Source organism: Grampus griseus (genome assembly GCF_964374135.1).
Source record: "Grampus griseus genome assembly, chromosome: 3".
Lineage (NCBI taxonomy): Eukaryota > Metazoa > Chordata > Mammalia > Artiodactyla > Delphinidae > Grampus > Grampus griseus.
Window position 1 is genome coordinate 27,710,138 of NC_139019.1, and position 21,160 is coordinate 27,731,297.

The 21,160-nt window shown below is 41.2% G+C and overlaps 1 protein-coding gene across 3 annotated transcripts in view; it reads right to left on the reverse strand.

Moving 5' to 3' along the window:
• The window catches only part of ADAMTS12 (ADAM metallopeptidase with thrombospondin type 1 motif 12), a 382,005-nt gene that overhangs the window by 227,271 nt on the left and 133,574 nt on the right, over positions 1-21,160 (reverse strand). For all 3 annotated transcript variants that reach the window (XM_082652277.1, XM_082652278.1, XM_082652276.1), the window contains exon 3: positions 13,001-13,151. In XM_082652277.1, the coding sequence (XP_082508403.1) occupies positions 13,001-13,151 (151 nt within the window). The remainder of the gene's footprint in view (positions 1-13,000; positions 13,152-21,160) is intronic.

A 21,160-nucleotide genomic window follows, 5' to 3' on the forward strand; every position in this document is an offset into this window, starting at 1 on the left:
CAATCCCACTCCCGGGCATATAACTGAGCAAAACTGTAATTCAAAAAGATGCATTCACCCCTATGTTCATAGAAGCATGGTTTACAGTAGCCAAGACATGGAAACAAGCTAAATGTCCATCGACAGTGAATCGACAGTGAATAAAGAAGATGTGGTACATATATACAATGGAATATTACTCAGCCACAAAAAAAGAATGAAATAATGCCATTTGCAGCAACATGGATGAACCTAGAGATTATCATACTAAGTGAAGTAAGTCAGAAAGACAAAGAAAAATACCAATGATATCACTTACATGTGAAATCTAAAGTATGACACAAATGAACCTATCTATGAAACGGACTCACAGACATAAAGAACAAACTTGTGGTTGACAAGGGGGGTGGGAGGAGGGAGGTATTGGGAGTTTGGTGTTAGAAGATGCAAACTATTATATACAGAATGGATAAACAAGGTCCTACTGTAGAGCACAGGGAACTATATTAAATATCCTGTGATAAACCATAATGGAATAGAATATAAAAAAGGATGTATGTATGTATAACTGAATCATTTTGCTGTACAGCAGAAATAAATACAACATTGTAAATCAACTATACTTCAATAAAATATATAAATATATATATGAGAAGAAAGATCTTTGCTGTTTAAGTGGGAGACGCCAGTGTGTACAAACCCTCATGTCATGTTAAACCACACTGGTATGAATGAAGAATGTCAACAATGCTTTGTTTCTAGATACTGCAGGATAGAAACAGCAACATACTCATAACATATGAGAGTTAAAAGAATCTGCTAAGATCTTCCACAACCCCTTCATCTTACTGATAAGCAAACGGAAGCTGGGGTTCCTGTAACTTATCTAAGTTACAGGACGACAGAGGTGGCATAGAACATGGTTCTTCCAATTTCCAGTCCATTTCTCTCTAAATTCTACTGTGAAAAGAGAAAAATGTAAAACTCGTTTGCCTGTATATGAGCAAAACTAAAAATAATGATGCGCAATGATTGCTTTCTACCTCTGGCTAATTATAAGTAATCTCCACTAATATGTGTCAGATTCACTTTATTTCTGCTTTGCAAATAGGTTCATCTGTACCATTTTTCTAGTGGCGATCATTTTGCAATATATACAAACGTCAGATCATTATGTTGTACACCGGAAACTAAATGTTATATGTCAGTTATATCTCAATAAAAAATAAAGTGGGGGGGAAATATGCATCAGATTCACTTTAATCTTTTGCAAGCAAAGCAATTTTCAACCCAGGGCCAGCCACATGATTTGCAGAGTGCATCGCAAAATGAAAACACAGGGCCCTGGCCAGGGGCAGGGACCTCAATCTTTCCTTCCCACAGCCCACCACCCGAACCCACAGCAGATGGGCGACCACCAAGGAACTGCCAACACCACCCCTGGATATGTTCAGTACCTGAACGGGACAGGGATGAGCAGTCCCCTTCCTAGCCACCTGCCGCATGCCAGCTTGGGGTGGGGAGGACTGCTGTCGCCTCACCTCAAGACACTGTGGGATGCACACTCCAACCTGAACTTCCGAGTGTGTGCCCAAGCTCCCACTGGGGGGCAGAGGGCAGCTATGGAACACAGGCCTCCACCCTCACCCAGGTGCAACCTAATCACTGCCCTGGCAGGGTCACAGTGAAAGTGGTGTCTGAGTGCAAAGCAGGAGGCCAGAAGGGACTGGGCACAAAGGGGCAAGAAAGTGGCCGAGAACCCATCCTAGGAAGGCAGGGAGGTGGCAAGAGTCATCTGTAAGAGCAGAGGCTCCAGGCCCACAGCACTGGCTCCATCATCCTATCAGACTTCACTTAACGAGGCACAAATTCGAAGAGAAAACCATTAAGAATTTCAAGATGGCAGACTTCTTCTGAGTATGGCCCTGTGAGGCTACTCTAGTCACCATGAAGCTAGCCCTGACTGAACTTTACTGTTGTGTGTACAATCCTCTGTTGCTCAGACAGCTAACTAACTGCTCAAAAGCAGCCTGAAAGAACTAGAGGATCACTGTGCAGGTACCCTAACAAATAGACACTGTATTAACCTGCTAGGGCCACCAGAGCAAAAAAGTACCACAGGTTGAGGAGCTAAAACAACAGAAAGCTATTTCTTCACAATTCTGGAGGCTTGAAATCCAAGATCAAGGTATTATCAGGGTGGGTTTCTCCTAAGGCCTCTCTCTTTGGCTTGTAGCTGGCTGTCTTCTCCCTGTGTCTTCACATGGTCTTCCCTCTGTGTCTGTCTATGTCCAAATTTCCTCTTGTTTTTCCTCATACTGGATTAGGGCCCACCTTAATGGCCTTATTTGAATTTAATTTCCTCTTTAAAGGTCCTATCTCCAAATACAGTCACATTCTGAGGTATCAAGAGTTAGAACTTCAACATATGAGTTTGCGGGGGACACAATCAATCGATAACAGACACCATTCCTCAAATGCTGGATACTCTATAGAGGTGATCTCAGGGAAAACAGCTCCCTAAGAACCTATATGCAGTCTATGGCTTCTCTCAGGGAGGCCTTCTCTAAGCCTCCTGATCAATCAAGTTCCTCTTGTAGACACTCTTATAGCCACAATGCTTGTGCACACTAATTTTAGAATTTTTAAATTCTCCTCTCAGGAGATTATAAATTTGTGAGGGCAGGACCCAACTTGGAATGTTCAGAGCTTTGTCCCTTAGTATTTGGTCCCTAGGAAGCACCAAATTAAAATTTTCTGAAGGAAGGAAGGCCAACCAATGACACACAAACCAATGGAATTAAACTGGAACCTTCTAATCTTTGGCTTCTTGGCCCAGGAAACAGCCTGGGAATCCACTTCTTGGGCTTTTGGAGGAGAGGATTTAGAACATAAAGTGTATTGATAATTTCCTCAAGTATTTAATTTCAAATCTAACAAGTAAACGTCCTTCCCCATAAAGAAACAAGTTTGTGGTTATTTAATGAGACTTCCAGCTGCTGCACAGAAATGGAACAGTGCGGGGGGGTAGGAATGCTTGTTTTCCCAAACATTGGCATTAATCAAGCTGTGGGAAGAACATACAGTTAACATTAATTGCTTCCAAAAGAACACATTTGCCTTGCCTCAGTGACTCAGAGCACTCCTGGAATGCTGAGACACACTAGCTGAGGTAAGATGGGTGTCCTGCTCACACCTGCAGGACCCCACTGCAAATACACATCATGCACTCATTCAATGGACAAACATTTATCAAACAAATGAATATTATGCATCAGACCCTGGCCTTAGGATTCAAGTGTCCCTGACACTTGGGCTGCAAAGATGAGTCTCGTGGTGAAAATAGAATACAAGTTTAACAGAACAATCATGAATGAAGCTATGATTCATTTGTTTATTTACTCATTCATTCAACATTTACCAGGTGCTTACTATAAAAGGCTCTGTCCAAGACAGCGGGGATATAGTAGAGTTCAAAAGTGAGGAAGGGTTTGCACTGGTGGAGCTTACATTCTTGTTGGGGAGAGATGGATAATAAACCAATAAATGAATAAAGAGATAAAATAACATCAGAGGATGACAAGTGCTATGAAAATAACTAAAGCAGGAGAAATGGTTTACAAAGTGACAGAGAGAAAGCTATATAACTTAGTGGTCAAGGAAGACTTCTTTGATTGGGTGATTTTGAGCAGAGACCTGAAGAGCATGAGAGAATGAGCCATGAAAAAATCTTGGGGAGGTGTATTCCAGGCTGAGGGAACAATAAGTGCAAAGGCCCTAGGATGAGCCCACATCCAGGAATGCCTAGGAGGCAGAGAAGGAGGGGACAGTGGCAGGAAGGAAGGTAGAAGGCAACCAGGGACCACATCAAGATGCAGAGTGAGCTCAGGAAAGGAGCACATCAGTCCTACATGGGGGTGGGGGGGAACCTCACAAGGAGGTAGCATTTGAAATGAGACTGAAAGGATGCCAGCAATTTGCCTAGTGGACCAGCTGAGAACTTGTCTTCCCACTCTCCACAGGAAGCTGAAAACCACGTGTGCTCTAGGTTCAGAGACCAGCAGTCGGAGTGCTAACGTGGCTGCAGATGACTGACCTGGTTCTCTCTGACGCACTCATCTTCCAAGGCATCTGCTCTTCTTTACTCTACTAAGAGAACACACCTGTTCCTCCCTAGCTGATGGGTCTCTCAGGCCCCCATCTCTACATTCCTGCCTGGACCAATATTATGTTCACCATTGCATCCCCAGTTCTAGAACAGTGTCTGGCACAAAGTAGGAGCTTGTTGAGTAGATAAATGTCACTTGTTTTTTCTTATTTATCCATCCATCCATCCACCCATTCTTCTTCTTTTTTCCAAAACGAGAATTCAAAGTAGCTGTCTTCAGCTACATCCTCAGGCCACATCTTTGTCTTACATATTCCTGTTCGACTGCGAGGTATCAGAGTATCCACTAAATTCCTTCAGGAAGGCATGGATATTCTCAGGGCTTAAACTGGCTCCACTGAGGTAAAATGTAAGTATCCAATAAGCTGCCAAATTCAGCACAGATGGTCAATAAGTTCTGTCTACAAGAGACCCACTTCAGACCTAGGGACACATACAGACTGAAAGTGAGGGGATGGAAAAGATATTCCATGCAAATGGAAGTCACAAGGAAGTTGGAGTAGCAATTCTCATATCAGACAAAATAGACTTTAAAATAAAGACTATTACAAGAGACAAAGAAGGACACTACATAATGATCAAGGGATCGATCCAAGAAGAAGACATAATAATTGTAAATATTTATGCACCTAACATAGAAGCACCTCAATACATAAGGCAAATACTAACAGCCATAAAAGGGGAAATTGACAGTAACACAATCATAGTAGGGGACTTTAACACCCCACTTTCACCAATGGACAGATCATCCAAAATGAAAATAAATAAGGAAACACAAGCTTTAAATGATACATTAAACAAGATGGACTTAGTTGATATTTATAGGACATTCCATCCAAAAACAACAGAATACACATTCTTCTCAAGTGCTCATGGAACACTCTCCAGGATAGATCATATCTTGGGTCACAAATCAAGCCTAAATTTAAGAAAATTGAAATCGTATCAAGTATCTTTTCCGACCACAATGCTATGAGACTAGATATCAATTACAGGAAAAGATCTGTAAAAAATACAAACACATGGAGGCTAAACAATACACTGCTTAATAACCAAGTGATCGTTGAAGAAATCAAAGAGGAAATCAAAAAATACCTAGAAACAAATGACAATGGAGACACGACGACCCAAAACCTATGGGATGCAGCAAAAGCAGTTCTAAGAGGGAATTTTATAGCAATACAATCCTACCTTAAGAAACAGGAAACATCTCAAATAAACAACCTAACCTTGCACCTAAAGCAATTAGAGAAAGAAGAACAAAAAAACCCCAAAGTTAGCAGAAGGAAGGAAATCATAAAGATCAGATCAGAAATAAATGAAAAAGAAATAAAGGAAACAATAACAAAGATCAATAAAACTAAAAGCTGGTTCTTTGAGAAGATAAACAAAATCAATACTTAGAAGTTCAACATTTTTAAGTTCCTACCCTGGCCAGAAACTCTGCCAGATCTTGGGGACAAACCTGTGAATGAGCAGATGTGATTCTTATCCTTGTTGATCTTATTGCCTAGCAAATGACACTGACAGATGTTCATTATATGATAAAGCCTGTGGCAGAGGAAGCAACTGGTGATAATAGTCACAGGAGAGGCACCTAATGCAGATGGAGGGGCAGTCTAGAAGGTTTTCTAAAGGAAGTCATGTGTGAGTCCTAGAGAAAAACAGAAGAGAGTCAGTAAAGCATTGGGGAGAAAATGTTTCAGAAGAAGGAACATAAGGGCAAGGGCTGGAGGCAGCTTCTTTGAGGAATAAACACTAGTTCAGGATGGCAAGGCTATATTTGGAGTTATAAGAGATGAAACTGGAGAAAAAGGCAAAAGTCACACAGAGAAGGAGATCCTAAAACTTACTAAACAGCTGGGTCTTTATTCTGAGGGTACACTGGAAAGCTTTCAGCATGGGAGAAAGATGAGCTGATTTATGTATTAGAAATGTTTCTCCGATTTATAATGGATGAGATCAAGGGCAGGGAGACTTTGCAGTAATTCAAGTGAGAGGTTATGACGTTGAAGGGAGACATATTTAGAAAACTATTTAGGTGGCAGAAATGACAAGACTTGGTAATGTGGGTTGATTGAAGACGCGAATAAAAGAAGAAAACCCAGGAGTTTGTTTGCCACACAGATCTTTGAAGCTAGAGACTGAGTCATCCATTTTTTAGGGACAGTATCACTGTCCAGTAAGGGCCACTGATGGCTCCAGTGGTGAGAAGACCAGAGTGGGATGGAGCGATGAGACCACTGCCTCAGTCTCTGCAGGCAGCAGGAGGAAGCCAGAGGTTGGTCAGAACAGGATAAACCTCCTCTCGTCCCCACCCAAGGCACACGGAAGCACAAGGATGACCAAGGGCAAAGCCAGGAGCCACTACTCATCAAGATACCTCACGTGTTTCCCTACAGAGTTGTAGGAAGTGAAGTAGAGTTTAATAGCTAACAACTCACATAACATCTCTTCAAACTTAAAACTTTCTGCCCTATAAGGGAATCATCTTTTAGTTGAAACTGATTCTTTGCTCATACTGATCTAAATCCCCTTCCCAGCCTAGCATGCACTCCCCAGTGTTCTCTGCCTTTCCAGATTCTACCCAAACTTTGGTGTAGTCCCAGCCACTCTGACAGCACATGCTCAGCACAGAGCACTGTAGGAGGTAAAATGAGCAGATGTCATGTTTCCTAGGGAAGCTGTTTCCTGTTTGGGGAGCGGGAATGTATGTACCTGAAATGAGTCAAAAATTGTCAAGTGCTGGGAAAATGCAAAGAAAGGAATTACCGTGGTGAGGTCTGGCTAATGGATAAAGGCTTTTGACTGGATAAATGAATATCTCATTGCCACAAAGCAACTGTGCTGAGATGTCAGTGCTCTGAGTTCCTGTAGTCTTGGTCTTGGATTTTACTAAGCAAACAAAACTCACTGGGTTACCATTTTATCTTCCCATACATTCACACATGAAGTATTTCCCCAAATTCTCTCCAAAAGTTTTCTCATTCCTCTCACTAGTAAAAGCTTGAAGCACTTTGCCAATCCTCCTACCAGTCCTGAAAGCAGGTAATTAAAAATAACATGACCCTTCACTAAAAGAAAAATTAAAAGTACAGAACAACAATTAAAATATTAACTACCTCATAGCAAGGAATAGCATGGATCACTGTAGAGTAGCTATAATCATGAGGAAATCAGGTAATCAAGAAATTCAAGATAAGTCTCAGGCAGGTTGTACCAAGAAACTTTGCTCTTAGCCAAGGAAAACTAACAGTGCATTTTAGACTCAACATGGAGTATGGTGCTTGCTTAGATCTTCAACTCACCCAATTTCCATTAAATCGGAACAAAACTATACACAATACCTTCCCAACATGATGTCGGATTAGTGATCTGATATGCTAATTCTAATGAGGGATTGTTAATGTTATTATAATAATTAATATTTGTGCAGGCCACTTAAAAAGCAACTCAAAGATTTCCAAATGACTTAGGTAAGAAATCCACCCAGGACTTCAATAGGGTAGACAAGATATTCCGAAAAACTCTCCCAGTATTAAGCCCCTAACAAAGCTTACAGCATTAAGAAAGGGGGTAAGTCCTTAGAGGTCAAAAATCAAAAAAAGAAAAATACAAAGAAATGAGAGAAACTCAGAGAGAAAAGTAAAAGATGCAGTGTGATGATCTTTTTTTATGTGTCAAGTCGGCTAGGCTACAGTCCCAGTTATTCAACCAAACATTAACCTGGGTGCAGCTGTGAAGCCATTTTGTAGCTGTAATGGAAGTCCATAATTGGTTGACTTTAAGATTATTCTTGATAATCTAGTAGTCCTGGTTTAATCAGTTAAAAGACCTTAAAAACAGAGCTGAGACTTCCTAGATGAAGAAATTCTGCCCATGGACGCTGCTTCAGCCTGTGCCTGAAAGCTGCAGCCCGCCCTTCCTGACAGCCTGCCCACTGATTTTAGATTTGCCTAGCCAGCCTCCACTATCATGTAAACCAATTTCTTGCAATAATCCTCTTAATATCTACTTCCTACTGGTTCTGCTTCTCTGGCTAACCCCGATTGATGCATGAGGCTCACTGCTGATCTGGGGCAACTGCTGCTCCCTACTTCTGCTCCGGAGAAAAGAGGCAAGTTTAGGACTCACATAGGTGAAAAGTCAGATTAGGATCCACTAAGTGAAAATGTGAACCAGAAAACAAAGAACCAAGTAAGCAAACCTAAACTTGGCTCTCGGGGCTTCAACTCTGGGTACAGGGTAGAAAACTGTTCATGGAGAATCTATAGCCACAAGCCATAGATTTGGGACCCAACTCCACCATGGAACATGTGTAACTTCAACACTGAGCATAAAGAGATATCACTTCATATTCACCAGACTGGCAAAATTTATAAGTGAGAATATCAAGTATTAGACAGAATATGGAACAATAGGAACTATTAGATTCACTGCTCTTGAACAACTTTGGAAAGCAATTTTGCATCATCTGGTAAGGTCATAGATGTATATATCCTATGAGATAATGATTTCATTCCACTACTAGGTATACGCCCTAGAAAACCCTGTGAATCTGTGTTCTAAAAAACATGTACAAGATGGTCTGTGCAGCATAATGTATAATAGCCCCAAACTGGAAGCAGTTCAGATCCACTCACAGGAGACTAGTCCAAGTGGAAGAGTCACATAATGGACTATCTACAACAGAGAAAATGAATGAATTACAGCTACATGTCCTGGCCCAATACATATATTAAAATTTCATTTCTTTTCATGGTCTTATCACATATTTTAAAGATAAAACCTGGACCAGGGCTTCCCTCATGGCACAGTGGTTGAGAGTCCGCCTGCCTATGCAGGGGACACGGGTTTGTGCCCCGGTCCGGGAAGATCCCACATGCCGCGGAGCGGCTAGGCCCGTGAGCCATGGCCGCTGAGCCTGTGCGTCCGGAGCCTGTGCTCCGCAACGGGTGAGGCCACAACAGTGAGAGGCCCGCGTACAAAAAAAAAAAAAAAACCTGGACCAGATCCCTACTTACCCACATCCTATATCCAGGCTGTCAACTCTTCAGACCAAGATTTATATCCTATTCACAACTGTACCCACAGAACTTAGGAGAGCACAAGACGTAAAGAAGATACCCAACAGATACTTGTTGAATGAATGAATAAATTTTGAACACAGAAACGCATGCCAAACCTAGGGGCAGGACAGGAATAAAGACGCAGACGTAGAGAATGGACTTGAGGACACGGGGAAGGGGAAGCGGAAGCTGGGACGAAGTGAGAGAGTGGCACGGACATATATACACTACCAAATGTAAAACAGATAGCTAGTGGGAAGCAGCCGCATAGCACAGGGAGATCAACTCGGTGCTTTGTGACCACCTAGAGGGGTGGGATAGGGAGGGTGTGAGGGAGATGCAAGAGGGAGGAGATATGGGGATACATGTGTATGTATAGCTGATTCACTTTGTTATAAAGCAGAAACTAACACACCATTATAAAGCAATTATACCCCAATAAAGATGTTAAAAAAAAAAAAAAGAAAGAAAAAAATGCATGCCAGGAAACAGACCCTGTGTTTCTAGCCTAGTGTCCTGATGCACGAAATCCCAAACCCTGATTTTACCTACCTGGACCCCTTTCTGCCATAGATGACCCTGCAACTGTTGTCATCTGACCTATCTGACTCCCCTTCCCCAGGTTCCAAAAACCATACTTCCCCCGGATACTTCCATCTAAGAGCCACTCAAGTCCCAGTGTGATACATTGCCACCAAAAACCCTAAGAGAAGGGAGCTTGTCAATGTCAATAAAATGAGGTTTTGAAATGTGCTCTAGATTTAATTCCGGCAAGTTGTATTTTCCCATGATTTAACATGGATTCCAGAAAGTTGGAGTAAACAAAGACTTTGACAGGGCTCGGCAAATACAAGGTTCAGAACAGCAAACAAAACTGGTTAAGAAATTCTAGTTCAAATTGATCAAATCGATAACAAAATAGTATCACATTAAAGTTCTGGGGGAAAAAAAAGGAGTTAATTACATTGGGCCATATTGAAAAGGGACTTATTATGAAATTCCTGAGTACCTTTCTATTTGGGAAATAAACATAAGTGAAGGGACACATTTTGGGGAAAGTAATTGATATACTTTCTCTCCTGAAGTACTAGAGTACTTTTAAAGTACATCTTTTTTTCAATACCAAGGGTGTTCCTGTTTTGAACATTATGAAGAAGGAATGTTTTATACAAGGAAAGGTGGTCTTTCTCGATACAATCACAGTAATTCAATCTGGTAGCACTGACTTCCCTAAGCACGAGGTGTACCTTAACGTGGGCTAATGACATGCCTAGTGTTGGTGAATTTCATCCCCTCTGCAGGGTAACATAGTACAAGAACAGTGCAATTACCTGTTTCGGGGAGACCAAGCACATTTCAGTATACCAAGATTTTTAAATTCCAAATGTCAAGTATACTTTAAGAATAATCACAAGCACATTAGCTTATTCTGCAATCTCTAGCTGTCATTTTAGTATTGAGTCACAATTATTGTCTTAGGGAGGGAGATCGTCACAAAGAACTGACACTTCCTTAACATCTAGAAATCACACATTTCTTTTTTCTGTTATGTTATGTGGACCGGATGCCAGCGCACTCTAGATTCATCTATGTGGCTACAAGTCACTCTTCATTTCATTTCAATGATTTACTGATTTTCCACTTTGCACCTAACACTATGTTACATACTGTTTGGGAAGGGAGTTCCTACTCTAATGGGGCTTTCCAGATAGTTGATAAAACAAGATTTACATTCAAGGAAGACTTAAAGAATAAACACGACAGAGTATAAAGCCCGAGGTGTAATAGAACCTTGACTTAGGAGCTCGGTTATATTCTGAACACCAACTGCCTCGATGCTTTTGAAAATTCACTCCCTCCTCTGAGCCACAGTTGCTTCTTTGGCGAGAGAAAGAGGCTACATTAAGGCACTCTCAAAGGTCCTTCTGACAAAGCTGTTCACTTCTGACATTCTGGGTTTTAAAGAAGTCTAAGGGAGTATCTTTTAGAAGATGTGTGTGGAGAAACTCACAATGCAAAGATTGTTCCAAGGTGGGATTAATCAGAGAAGGTTTCGGAGTAGTGGTGGGTCTTAAGGTTGGCCTAGAAGCACAATGATGAAGTGGTACTGCAAGCACTATAACTGTGGTATTGCGTGTGACCTACTGGGGGCATCACATTTGTAAACCTCATTCTTTTCCTATTCATCTCTTCTGCCTTTATGACTAAACGCATGCCATTCTCAACACATTATTACTCAACTCTACCTCAACAGCGGAGTTATAAAGGAGAGAATGGGTTCAAGTGGGCGGATGAGGAACAGCCTAACTCATTTCACAGAGCAGCCATGCCTACAGGAGCAATTACCCAGCCAAATTCACTCACGGTCCTAGTAACTCCCTCCGCCATATTCATTACCTAGTGATCTAAAAACTATCAAATCACACATACAAAGTGTCATCCATCACCCAAGATTAATAAGAATTGGGCAATTATTAATAGGAATTGGGCAATTATTCCAACTATTCCAATCCTTCCAGATGATCGGATTGGTGACAGAGTCCTAAAAATTCACACTGAAACTAAATTATCTGGAATGGTACATCAATCAATCGGACCGACCAGATGATGTGTCTCTTCTCTTGGTGCTTTCTGGAAGGAGATTTAGATAGTAAGTTATCTAATTTAGGTCAGAGTTCCAATAGCTTATTAAAGTTAAGGAATTTAAGCAGCTGTCCATTTTTGTATACAGAAAATATAGACTCAAAAATTTCTTATTGCTTGCATATACTCTGCTAAGATTACAGAAGAAACTCCCAGGAAAGTTACCATCTATCTTAGGGTCTGGATGATGTCTGCAGAGAAATTACTCCTCCCCTTGTCCTTTCTTTCTCCTACTTGGCAAAGCTCAAGTTCTGAGTCCTCTGAAACGCTTATCAGAATCTACTCTCCCTAATTCCTTCCTCATCTATTTTCCCTTTGAGGTCCACAGTTTCTAAATCCTTGAGACACATAAATAATATTATGGATTCCTTTTGGTAACTGTCTCCCTAGTCCACTATTTTTTTTTCCTCTGAAGAAAGGAGAAACTAAATAATATTTTTTAAAAGTCCCAATTTCCAGTGGCCCTTTATGCATTACTATTATCTCCTACATATTAAAGAGAATATGGGCGTCGCAAGGAAATAACTTGGGTCAGTTTAGCTCTGAAAACTACCTGAAACTCTTTAGTACAAGGCAGAGAGGAGCAGTTCGGATCATTCCCAAGACACGGGGGCAGATAACATACTTTGTAGCAGACTACAAACAAAACGCAGCCAAAAGAACCTTAGCTGGATTCATCATTTGATAACGTGTTGGTATTTTCTCAGTTTCTCTTCACACATCATTATCAGCGTCATCAAATATTTAAATCTGCTTTCCATATGCAGATATGAAAAGCTGTCTAGTGATATTCCATGCTAATGTATTATAACATTGCTGATACTGCAAAGCATCGTTTGTAATTTAAACTATTTTCCTCCAAGGGATTCAGAAGAAGCTTAAAAAAAAATTTACCATTATGAATACCATATAAATATCATCAACTAATGTGGCAAGGATGTAAGAGATACCTTTTTCCTTTCCCGTTAAGAATACAGAGACTTGAGTACAGAGAAGTGAAGGGTACAAGGGTACATATTTTCTGGCCACAGAATGGGGAAGAGATAACAGATTTGAAGAAGAGCAGGTCTCGTTGTAAAAAAAAAACAATAATAGAACAGAACAGATTCCTCCATCCAGTGAGGAGATTAAGTCACAGTACCCTTTAATCCGCAGGTTGGCTCCTTCATCTCTGGGACGCCCGGCCTCTGCCTCCTGTACATGACATGTGGGTGGTACACTCCCTCAGCCAGCAGATGATTTTTGACAGGCTCAATGAAAAAGTCTCCATGTGGCAGATGGAAAAATCCAGTCTGTAAATACACGCAGTACAAAGGTTTTATTTGAATCAATTCTTTACCGAGGCAAAGAAAATTAGTAAAGTGAAAATTATATAGATTATGATGAGCCCTGAAACTCATAAGACTGGTGCTTTCATCGTCTGCCATGTGATCTCGCAGAAGAGCTACACGTAAATAATTTAGTGAAATGTCTTCATAGTAATAGTTATTAAATGTTTTGGGGTCATGATCCCTTGAGACGCTAATGGAAAAAGTGTATATATACACACATATCCAAAGGTAGCATACAATTTTTCAGGTTCGTGGATTCCCTCCACCCCTATAACTCATTGCTGGATATCCATGAATCTTAAATTAGTGCTTCCCGGTTGCCCTGTTATGGAACTGGTACTTATAATCCGTATTTCACTGACAACTTTTGGGAACGTTTACCTGTAAGTGAGCAGCGGTTTGACTTGAAGTGTGTAATGCCATTCTGCTCTCAAGGAAACAAAGAAATATAATACTAATTTCCTGATCTGAGTCTGAGTTTCCAAGAGTCTAAAGAGGGCACTCTCATTTCACAGATACGGGAATCAGCCATAAGTTGGAGAATGCTGGGCAATGAGTAACTCTTTTTGGAGGTCAGGTCTAGAAGCGGTATAGCCGACAACTCTGTTTCCTCTTTGGGAAAATTTCCTAGTGCCCATTTAAGATGTTTAGAAATTGCTTTGCCAATGATCTCCTAGGATGGACTTAGCTCTCAGGATGTGAATTCTATATTGATGAAAAAGAGGGCTTGCCCTCGACGCCCCCCTTGCAGCTTCCTCTTGAGGTGACCAAGAGCTCAGACTCTGGAATTAACCCAGGTTCACATCCCAGCTCCTCCACTTTTTAGCTCTGTGATTTGGGACAAATGACTTGCTCAGGTTAAGCCTTCTCAAATGAAAAATGGGGATAACCAAGGGATGCTGTGAAGATTAAATGAGTTAATACCCGTGAAGCTCCTAGAAAAGGGCGTGGCCCATAGTCTTATCTGTTATTAGACTCTTGCCAGATCTCAGATTTTACGTCTTTTCATTGTCTTAGGGTCTCCGGAGTCAATATAGCTGTTCAATGAATATTAAGTTTGCAAAAATAAACCTGGAAAGTTTGAGGTTAGGAAAAATATGAACGGGTCCCAAAGTTCAAGGTCCCTCACCACATGTCAGCAAGCTGGGGATGCTCTGCTACACAGACGAGTCTGAAGATGGGGTGAGCGGGGTCAGGAGGCAACAGGGGCTCTGCGAAGGGAGACGCTCTCTGTTGAACAGGCTTTGACTTGGGGGTCTTTCCAAAACGTTTGCTGCACTGTACCAGTAATACAACCAGATCTAAACAGAAACCTCACAATTGGCTTCCTACTTTGATTACTGACCTTAGCGTATCTTTGATAACAGGGAGAACAGAAAAAAAGGAACACTTTACTGAAAGTCATACGAAGAGCTGTGTGACCTTGAATGGGTCACCCAACCTGTAAAATGTGGATGATGCCTACCACCTCATAGGGCTATTAGGAGAAGCAAATGAGCTGAAGCTTAGCCGACTGCCATGCAAACTCTTTACAAATGCAGGGTGGTATTATTTTAACTACCAACCCCAGAAGCGGTTATATCTGACTTCAAATTTGCTGGCATTTCTTAGGAGACATGACATTGTTTTTCCTCAGCCTCTTTCTTTGAGGAAAAGCCTCTGGGACAGGAAGCACTGACAAGGTCCAGACTACAATAAACTAGCTGGAAACAGACTTATGCAGGACTGAGACTGGGTTCTATTTCTACTCTGAGACAAAGACCAGGGACACAAAGAGATGGTGCGCCTATTGCTAATGAAGCTCATTTGTTCCATGGAAACGCAATAGAAGGCAAGGACTCCTCGGGGACGGCTGGTGTGGGGTCCCTTTGTGCAACTGTCATCAAACTAATACTAAAGTCCTTGAAGAAAAAAATAACATCAACAAGAAGGATATATTGGTTTTTCTCCAGCCTCAAATTCTGGCCCCAGGTGGTGCAGAAGAAACAAATGGGGCACCAGTTGAGAACATAATAACCGTTTTATGGGCAATATGAATGAGGGTGTCTGAAAGCCAAACAAGCATTTTCTTAAAGGCTTCCTTCCATTTCCGTTCCTGCACAAGGCCAGCTTTGCCAGTGTGTACCTGGAAATCACCTGTACAGCCTAAATATTCCTCAGAAGCTGGATGGAGACTTAGGAGAACTGGGTGACCAGCTGGAGGGGAAACAGAACATCTGCTCATATGCAAGCAGGGCTGTTGGCCCCAGCACCCCGTGTGTGTCACGGAGAAGGGAAGGGACAGGATGGGGGATGAAGGGACATCGCTGGTTCAGGGAGAGTGAGGCGGGAAGATTTCCCAGCTGAGCGGCGCACCTCCCCTCTTCCCCAACATATAAACACAGAGCTTTGTACACCTGGTACCCAAATGGCCATGGGTCACTGGTCTCTTCTCATCTAACAGAGCCAGGTCATGCTCTGGTTAGAGCATATACCGGTTTTCTTTCCACCGGAAGGAAGGACTGGCTCCACTCTCTCCCTGAAGCTAACTGCCCAAGAGAGCCACCTTCTTTCACTGCCAGCTCTGCATCTGGACCAAAGAAGCCACTCTTCATTCCAGTCTTCTCGACAAACAGCTCACCTCTTATATCTCTGAAGGAGAATGAGAATGGACTTGAGGGCAAGGTATCCAATTCACTGGGGGCTTGAACAGGTTCCTGGAAGAACCAGAGCGGGATGAGCCGCAGGCAGAAGCTCAAAGCGGACAAGTTTGCACTTTTACCTCCGTCCATCTCCTCTTCCTCCTGTCAGTATCCAGTATCCCAGCACACTGCTAACTGTCCTTTGGAAATAAACTCACCTCCTTGTTTTAACTAAGTTATAAATATCTGTGAATGCTTCCTGAGGCTCTCTTCTAAGAATTGTTTTAAATAAGCTGTATTGTGAAGCATTATAAACATACAGAAAGATATGCAAGTTATAATTGTAAAGTCCCATAAATCTTTCATAGAGGGCACACCTAAACGCAGAAACAGAACATTCCCAGCAGCCAAGAAACTTCCTGTTTCTCTTCCAAGTCAATATCATCCCCAAGGGTAACCTTACTCTGATTTCTAACACTAATACATTTGTTTTAAACCTATCCTTAATTCTTTACAGGAAGCATTACTTGATATAAAAAAAAAATAATGTCTTCTAGTTCGTTTCGAGTGTTAGGGACTGGCCAATGGGAGAAATTTAAGGCAGGGGGATTTCTCAAGGTCCATTAAGCCGGACTCTTCATACTGCTTCCTACCAGTCCTAACCAGTGGGGATGAGACAAAGGACTGAGCTACCTTAGCATGAGTCATTTGGCATTGAACCTCTACTGCTGTCTGCTAAGGAAGGAGGGGGAAGAAGCTTAAGAATCTTTAGTACCAATTTACTTTTCCTAGTGGGAAACCGGTAGTGTCTTACAAGCAATTTGTGAATAGAATGTTCTAGAATTGCAAAGCCCAGAGACCTTGAAGAGTCACCTAACCTATGCTGTCATGCCTTCAGGTTTTACCACAGGTGAAAACGGCAGACCAAAGAATAAAAACAATGGTATTGTAAAAGACATAGGGGGATTTTATCAAAGCCAGCACTCAGGGCCCTGTGTTGCACAACTCAAGGGGGTGCTCTTCACATAGAAAAAAACTGTGAGTGGCGCCCCCTGGAGGTGTGCAGTGGAACACTGTCACTAAAACTCATCAACCGGTCCTGGGAAGAAATTCCTTTTTCACTTGAAAATTCCAAAAGTTAACAAATCAATTTGTTTCTTCCCACGGTGATGAAGACATATGATGTGGAGCCTGGGCTCCACAACCGGAGAGGCCACAACAGTGAGAGGCCCGCGTACCGCAAAAAAAAAAAGAAAATGGGGATTTTTGCTTGGAGCATCATAGGAAATGTACAAGGTAAACTCCTTTATCTTTTTTACCTATGAAACCTTCAGTAAAACAAACACTGTTCTCTAATACTTTTTTGGTGTGTGTGACTAGAAATGCTGTATCCTCCCTCAAAGGTGGCACAGGGAGAGAATCACTGAAGCAATACATATGAGGAATCTCTTTAAGTAGAGGGTAAAATCGTCTACTTGAGGCAAGTAGGAAAGGCATCTGGGAAACTGCTCTGAAGAATGGGAGAAGGCACCAACCTTTGACAGAGCCCAGTTGAAGCCTCAGCTGAGATCGTGAGCCACTGAAAAGCAAGTCAAAGGAGATGACAGATGAGGCAAATGCAGAAGAGGTTGTGGTCAGAAAGGGGAATATTAAAGTTTAAGCATTCAGAGTTTGTAAGGCAAGCCTGGTGTGGTAGCATGAATATGGCCCCCAAAGATGTCCAATCCTAATCCCTGGAACCTGTGCATAGGTTGCTTTACACGGTAAAGGGGACTTTGCAGATGTAATTAAGTTAAGGATTTTGAGATGAGGAGATTGTTGACTCAGTGTAATCAGCAGAGTCCTCTAAGAGGGAGGCAAGAGGATCAGAATGAGTAGTAGAAGAGGTAATGACAGAAACAAGAGGCTGTAATGAGACAAGGAAGAGGCCACAAGCCAAGGAAAACAGGCAGCCTCTCGAAACTGAAAAAGGTGAGAAAACAGATTGCCCTGAAGCCTCCAGAAGAAATGTGACCCTAATGACACTCATGACACTCTGAATGACCTTCAGGACTGTAAGAGGATAAATCTGTGTTGTTTTAAGCCACTGCATTTCTAGTAATTTGTTACAGCAGCCTTAGGAAAGTCATACACCTGGTGAGTGGTCATAGGAATAGGTCACCAAAGGGAACCCAATCAAAGAATTCTAGGGAAGGGAAGTCAAGAAGGTGAAGGGTCCATGAGGTTAAGGTGTTCACCTTGACCCGCAGTTAAAAATACATTTCACATTGTGACCCCAGTATATAGCCAAAACATTTCAGGAGGCAATGCTTCCTTCTTTTGCTATGTAGAAGGCATTCTGACATATTCCATTCTGTGTTATTCAATTTAAATTATGGTTCTAACACACTAAATTGATTTCACATCCATGTAAGTGGATTACAATCTGCAGATTCAAAAACACCAATGTGGTGGTGGACTTTTACTGCTAAATCTGGATCTGAGTTCTTATCTTGGTTCTATACTTTCTTCCTGTGTGACCTTGGTCAAGTAGTTGATTGATGAGTCTCCGGCTGTTCACATGAGAAATGGGGATTGCCTACTTGCTAAAGCTGTTAAGAAGAATAAATAAACTGTTGTGAGGAAGCACCTATTACAATGGCTGGTGTGTAGCATTCATTCAAAAATAGTGGCTTCTTATAAAATTAGAGAATCTTATCCTAAGACTCTTTGAGGGTCAATTTTTCAGCAGATACTGGAATTGTCTCCTCACCTCCACTCATCCACATCATAAACGCTCTTCTAACGAGGAGACAGACTTCTCAAGGCATCTGCTATTGCTAAAATAATTATTAGAACTCTTTTCCCTTTATGGTGTTAAAAGTCTGTGTGCCTATAACTCCCACTCATCATCTTAGTTCTGCCTTGTGGAGCTATACCAGATATGTCTAATATCTTTTATACATAATATCTACTTAAGTATATTGGATAACATTTATCATGTGCCACTAAGACTTCTCTTTTCAGCCTAAATATTTTCATTTCCTTCAATCATTTTTCATTTCTTATTGTGCTAATCCTTTAGCAGTCTGGTTAATCGCCCTGACTACAGCTTGTCAATATTTCTCTAAAAATGACACCAGAATTGGGCATTGAGAGCCTAGCACTCCAATGCCATCAACTTTGGAGAAAAGAAATAGTGGGAAAAGTATTTTTTTTCCCTTCACAATAATCAAATTCTTCAGGGAAGAAATTGGTAAGGCAAAAATTTGGTCTAATAAGGACTTACTTCTTTTACTAGGGCTTAACGAAATGATCTATTTTCTCCATGTTGTTACATGGAGTCCAGGAAATGGGCTTCAGAATTGGAGAAAATACATAGTGACAACACTGAAGACAGAATGTCTCAGTACTCCCTGAAGTTTAATGATTTTTTTCTTAAACAACACCCTGAATTGACCAGACATCTTCTTCATTAGAGTTCGATTTCCCTGCCATTCTGAACATTCTTTCAGCATCCAAGTGGAGATGGTCGGTAAACAGTTCATGGCAGTGCTGCTTGGGATATGAACAGACCACACCAAAACTAGCCCTCTGCAAACAGTTCCAATCTCTCTACAAAATGGGCTGGCAGTGTCTGGATGTTATTGCAGGGAAAAAGTTGGACTAAGAGTACATGTGATGTTTTTTTCTTTTCCCAACTTTTTATTTAGAAAAATTTCAGAAGTACAAACCCCCTCAAAGAACAGTATAATCAACATCCATATGTCCCCACTTGGATTAAAAAATATTAATATCCTGCCACTTCTGAAATATATATGCTGCACTATTTGAAGGTAACTTGCAGACACTGTGGCAATTCAGCCTTAAGTACTTTATCAAGCCTGTCCTAAGAAGCGGGCACTCTCCTATGTAACCACAGTTCCATTACCTCACCTAAGAATTAGTAATCATTCTACAACATAATCCTAATTTAATTCCATGTTCCAATTTCCCATATTGTCCCCCAAAACATCTTTTAGAGCTATTCATTGTTTCTTTCTTTGTTAGTAATCTAGAACTAATCAAGTTAATACAATGCAGTTTGGTTGTTTTATAATAAATTATTATTTTTTTAAACCTCTGGAACGTACCATTTTATTGGTATATGTTAGACACACTCTTGGATCAAGAGTTTTAGGTTGGACTTTTAAATTAAAATCCACTGAAACATAATTTTGCCAAAGTTTCTTAAATTCAGAACTTACAATATATTGATAGTCTCCTACCCCACTAGGTAGCTGATGTTTCATAAAATCCCCTCCTCAGAGTTAGATTCATGCCTTCAACTTGTTTATATTATTATGCTCTTGGGCTATTCAGTAACCAGACATCTGTTCAGAAATCCCTCTAGAAAGTTTCCTACATTATTTATGTCACTGCTAAAGCTATTTCCCCTCCCTTAAAAAGCAGCTGCTTTACATACAAAAGAAAAATCATTATTTAGCCAGAATGTTGATAAATGATTCTAGTTTCTTTTCTCTGACCCATCATTGCCTTTTATACACTGATTGGCTTCCTAAGCCTCTTCTGCTCATATGTACCTCAAGCACATAGCTTAAAAAGTGGACTATTTCTTAAAAGCCTGTTATGAAAAACAATAATATTTTGTTCTACCTCTCCCAATCCCCAGAGGTAATGACTCTTGACTTTTTTACCGTATTCTTCTGCAAGTTATCTCTATATTTTCTCAATAACATGCTGTTTTTAAAAAAAAAATCAGTTTTAGACATTATCTGAAATACTGTCCCTGCTATAATAGATGAGGATTGGCATCGTTACACAATGACTCTGCCATTTTCCCAGAATCATTACTTTCGTCAAACCAATATTGGTGACTGCATTTACATTTCTGAAACAATGCAAAGGCAAACCTGAAACTCAGCCAGTAGATACTGACACAACTTACTGGCCAGTATCTACTCTAATAGGTTGGTCTCTAAGCCATACAGGGTACTAGTATTTCCTTTCTTGTGTCGCATTTTGTTTTTCTTGGAATTTCTGCTTATCTTTCTTTTCTTATTGCATTGTCTTCCCTGTTGTTACAATTCATTCTTTTTACATCCTCAACATACCAGCACTGTTCTATGGAGTCCCTCTTTTTCTTGGAGACATCCCTGGAGCTCGCCGTCTCCCTGCTCCTGCCTAGTGGCTCACAGGCCAGCCCCGGGCTATCCTATCCAGGGACTTCCCTCCATGCCACCTCCAGGTTAGAGCTACTGATTTATGGCTCTCACATCTGTATGTCTGTTTGTTCCAGCACCCATTTTCAAAACTGAGAAGTTTTTCTGAATATCAGTCCTTTCTGGGTGGCTACTCCCTCTCTCCCCA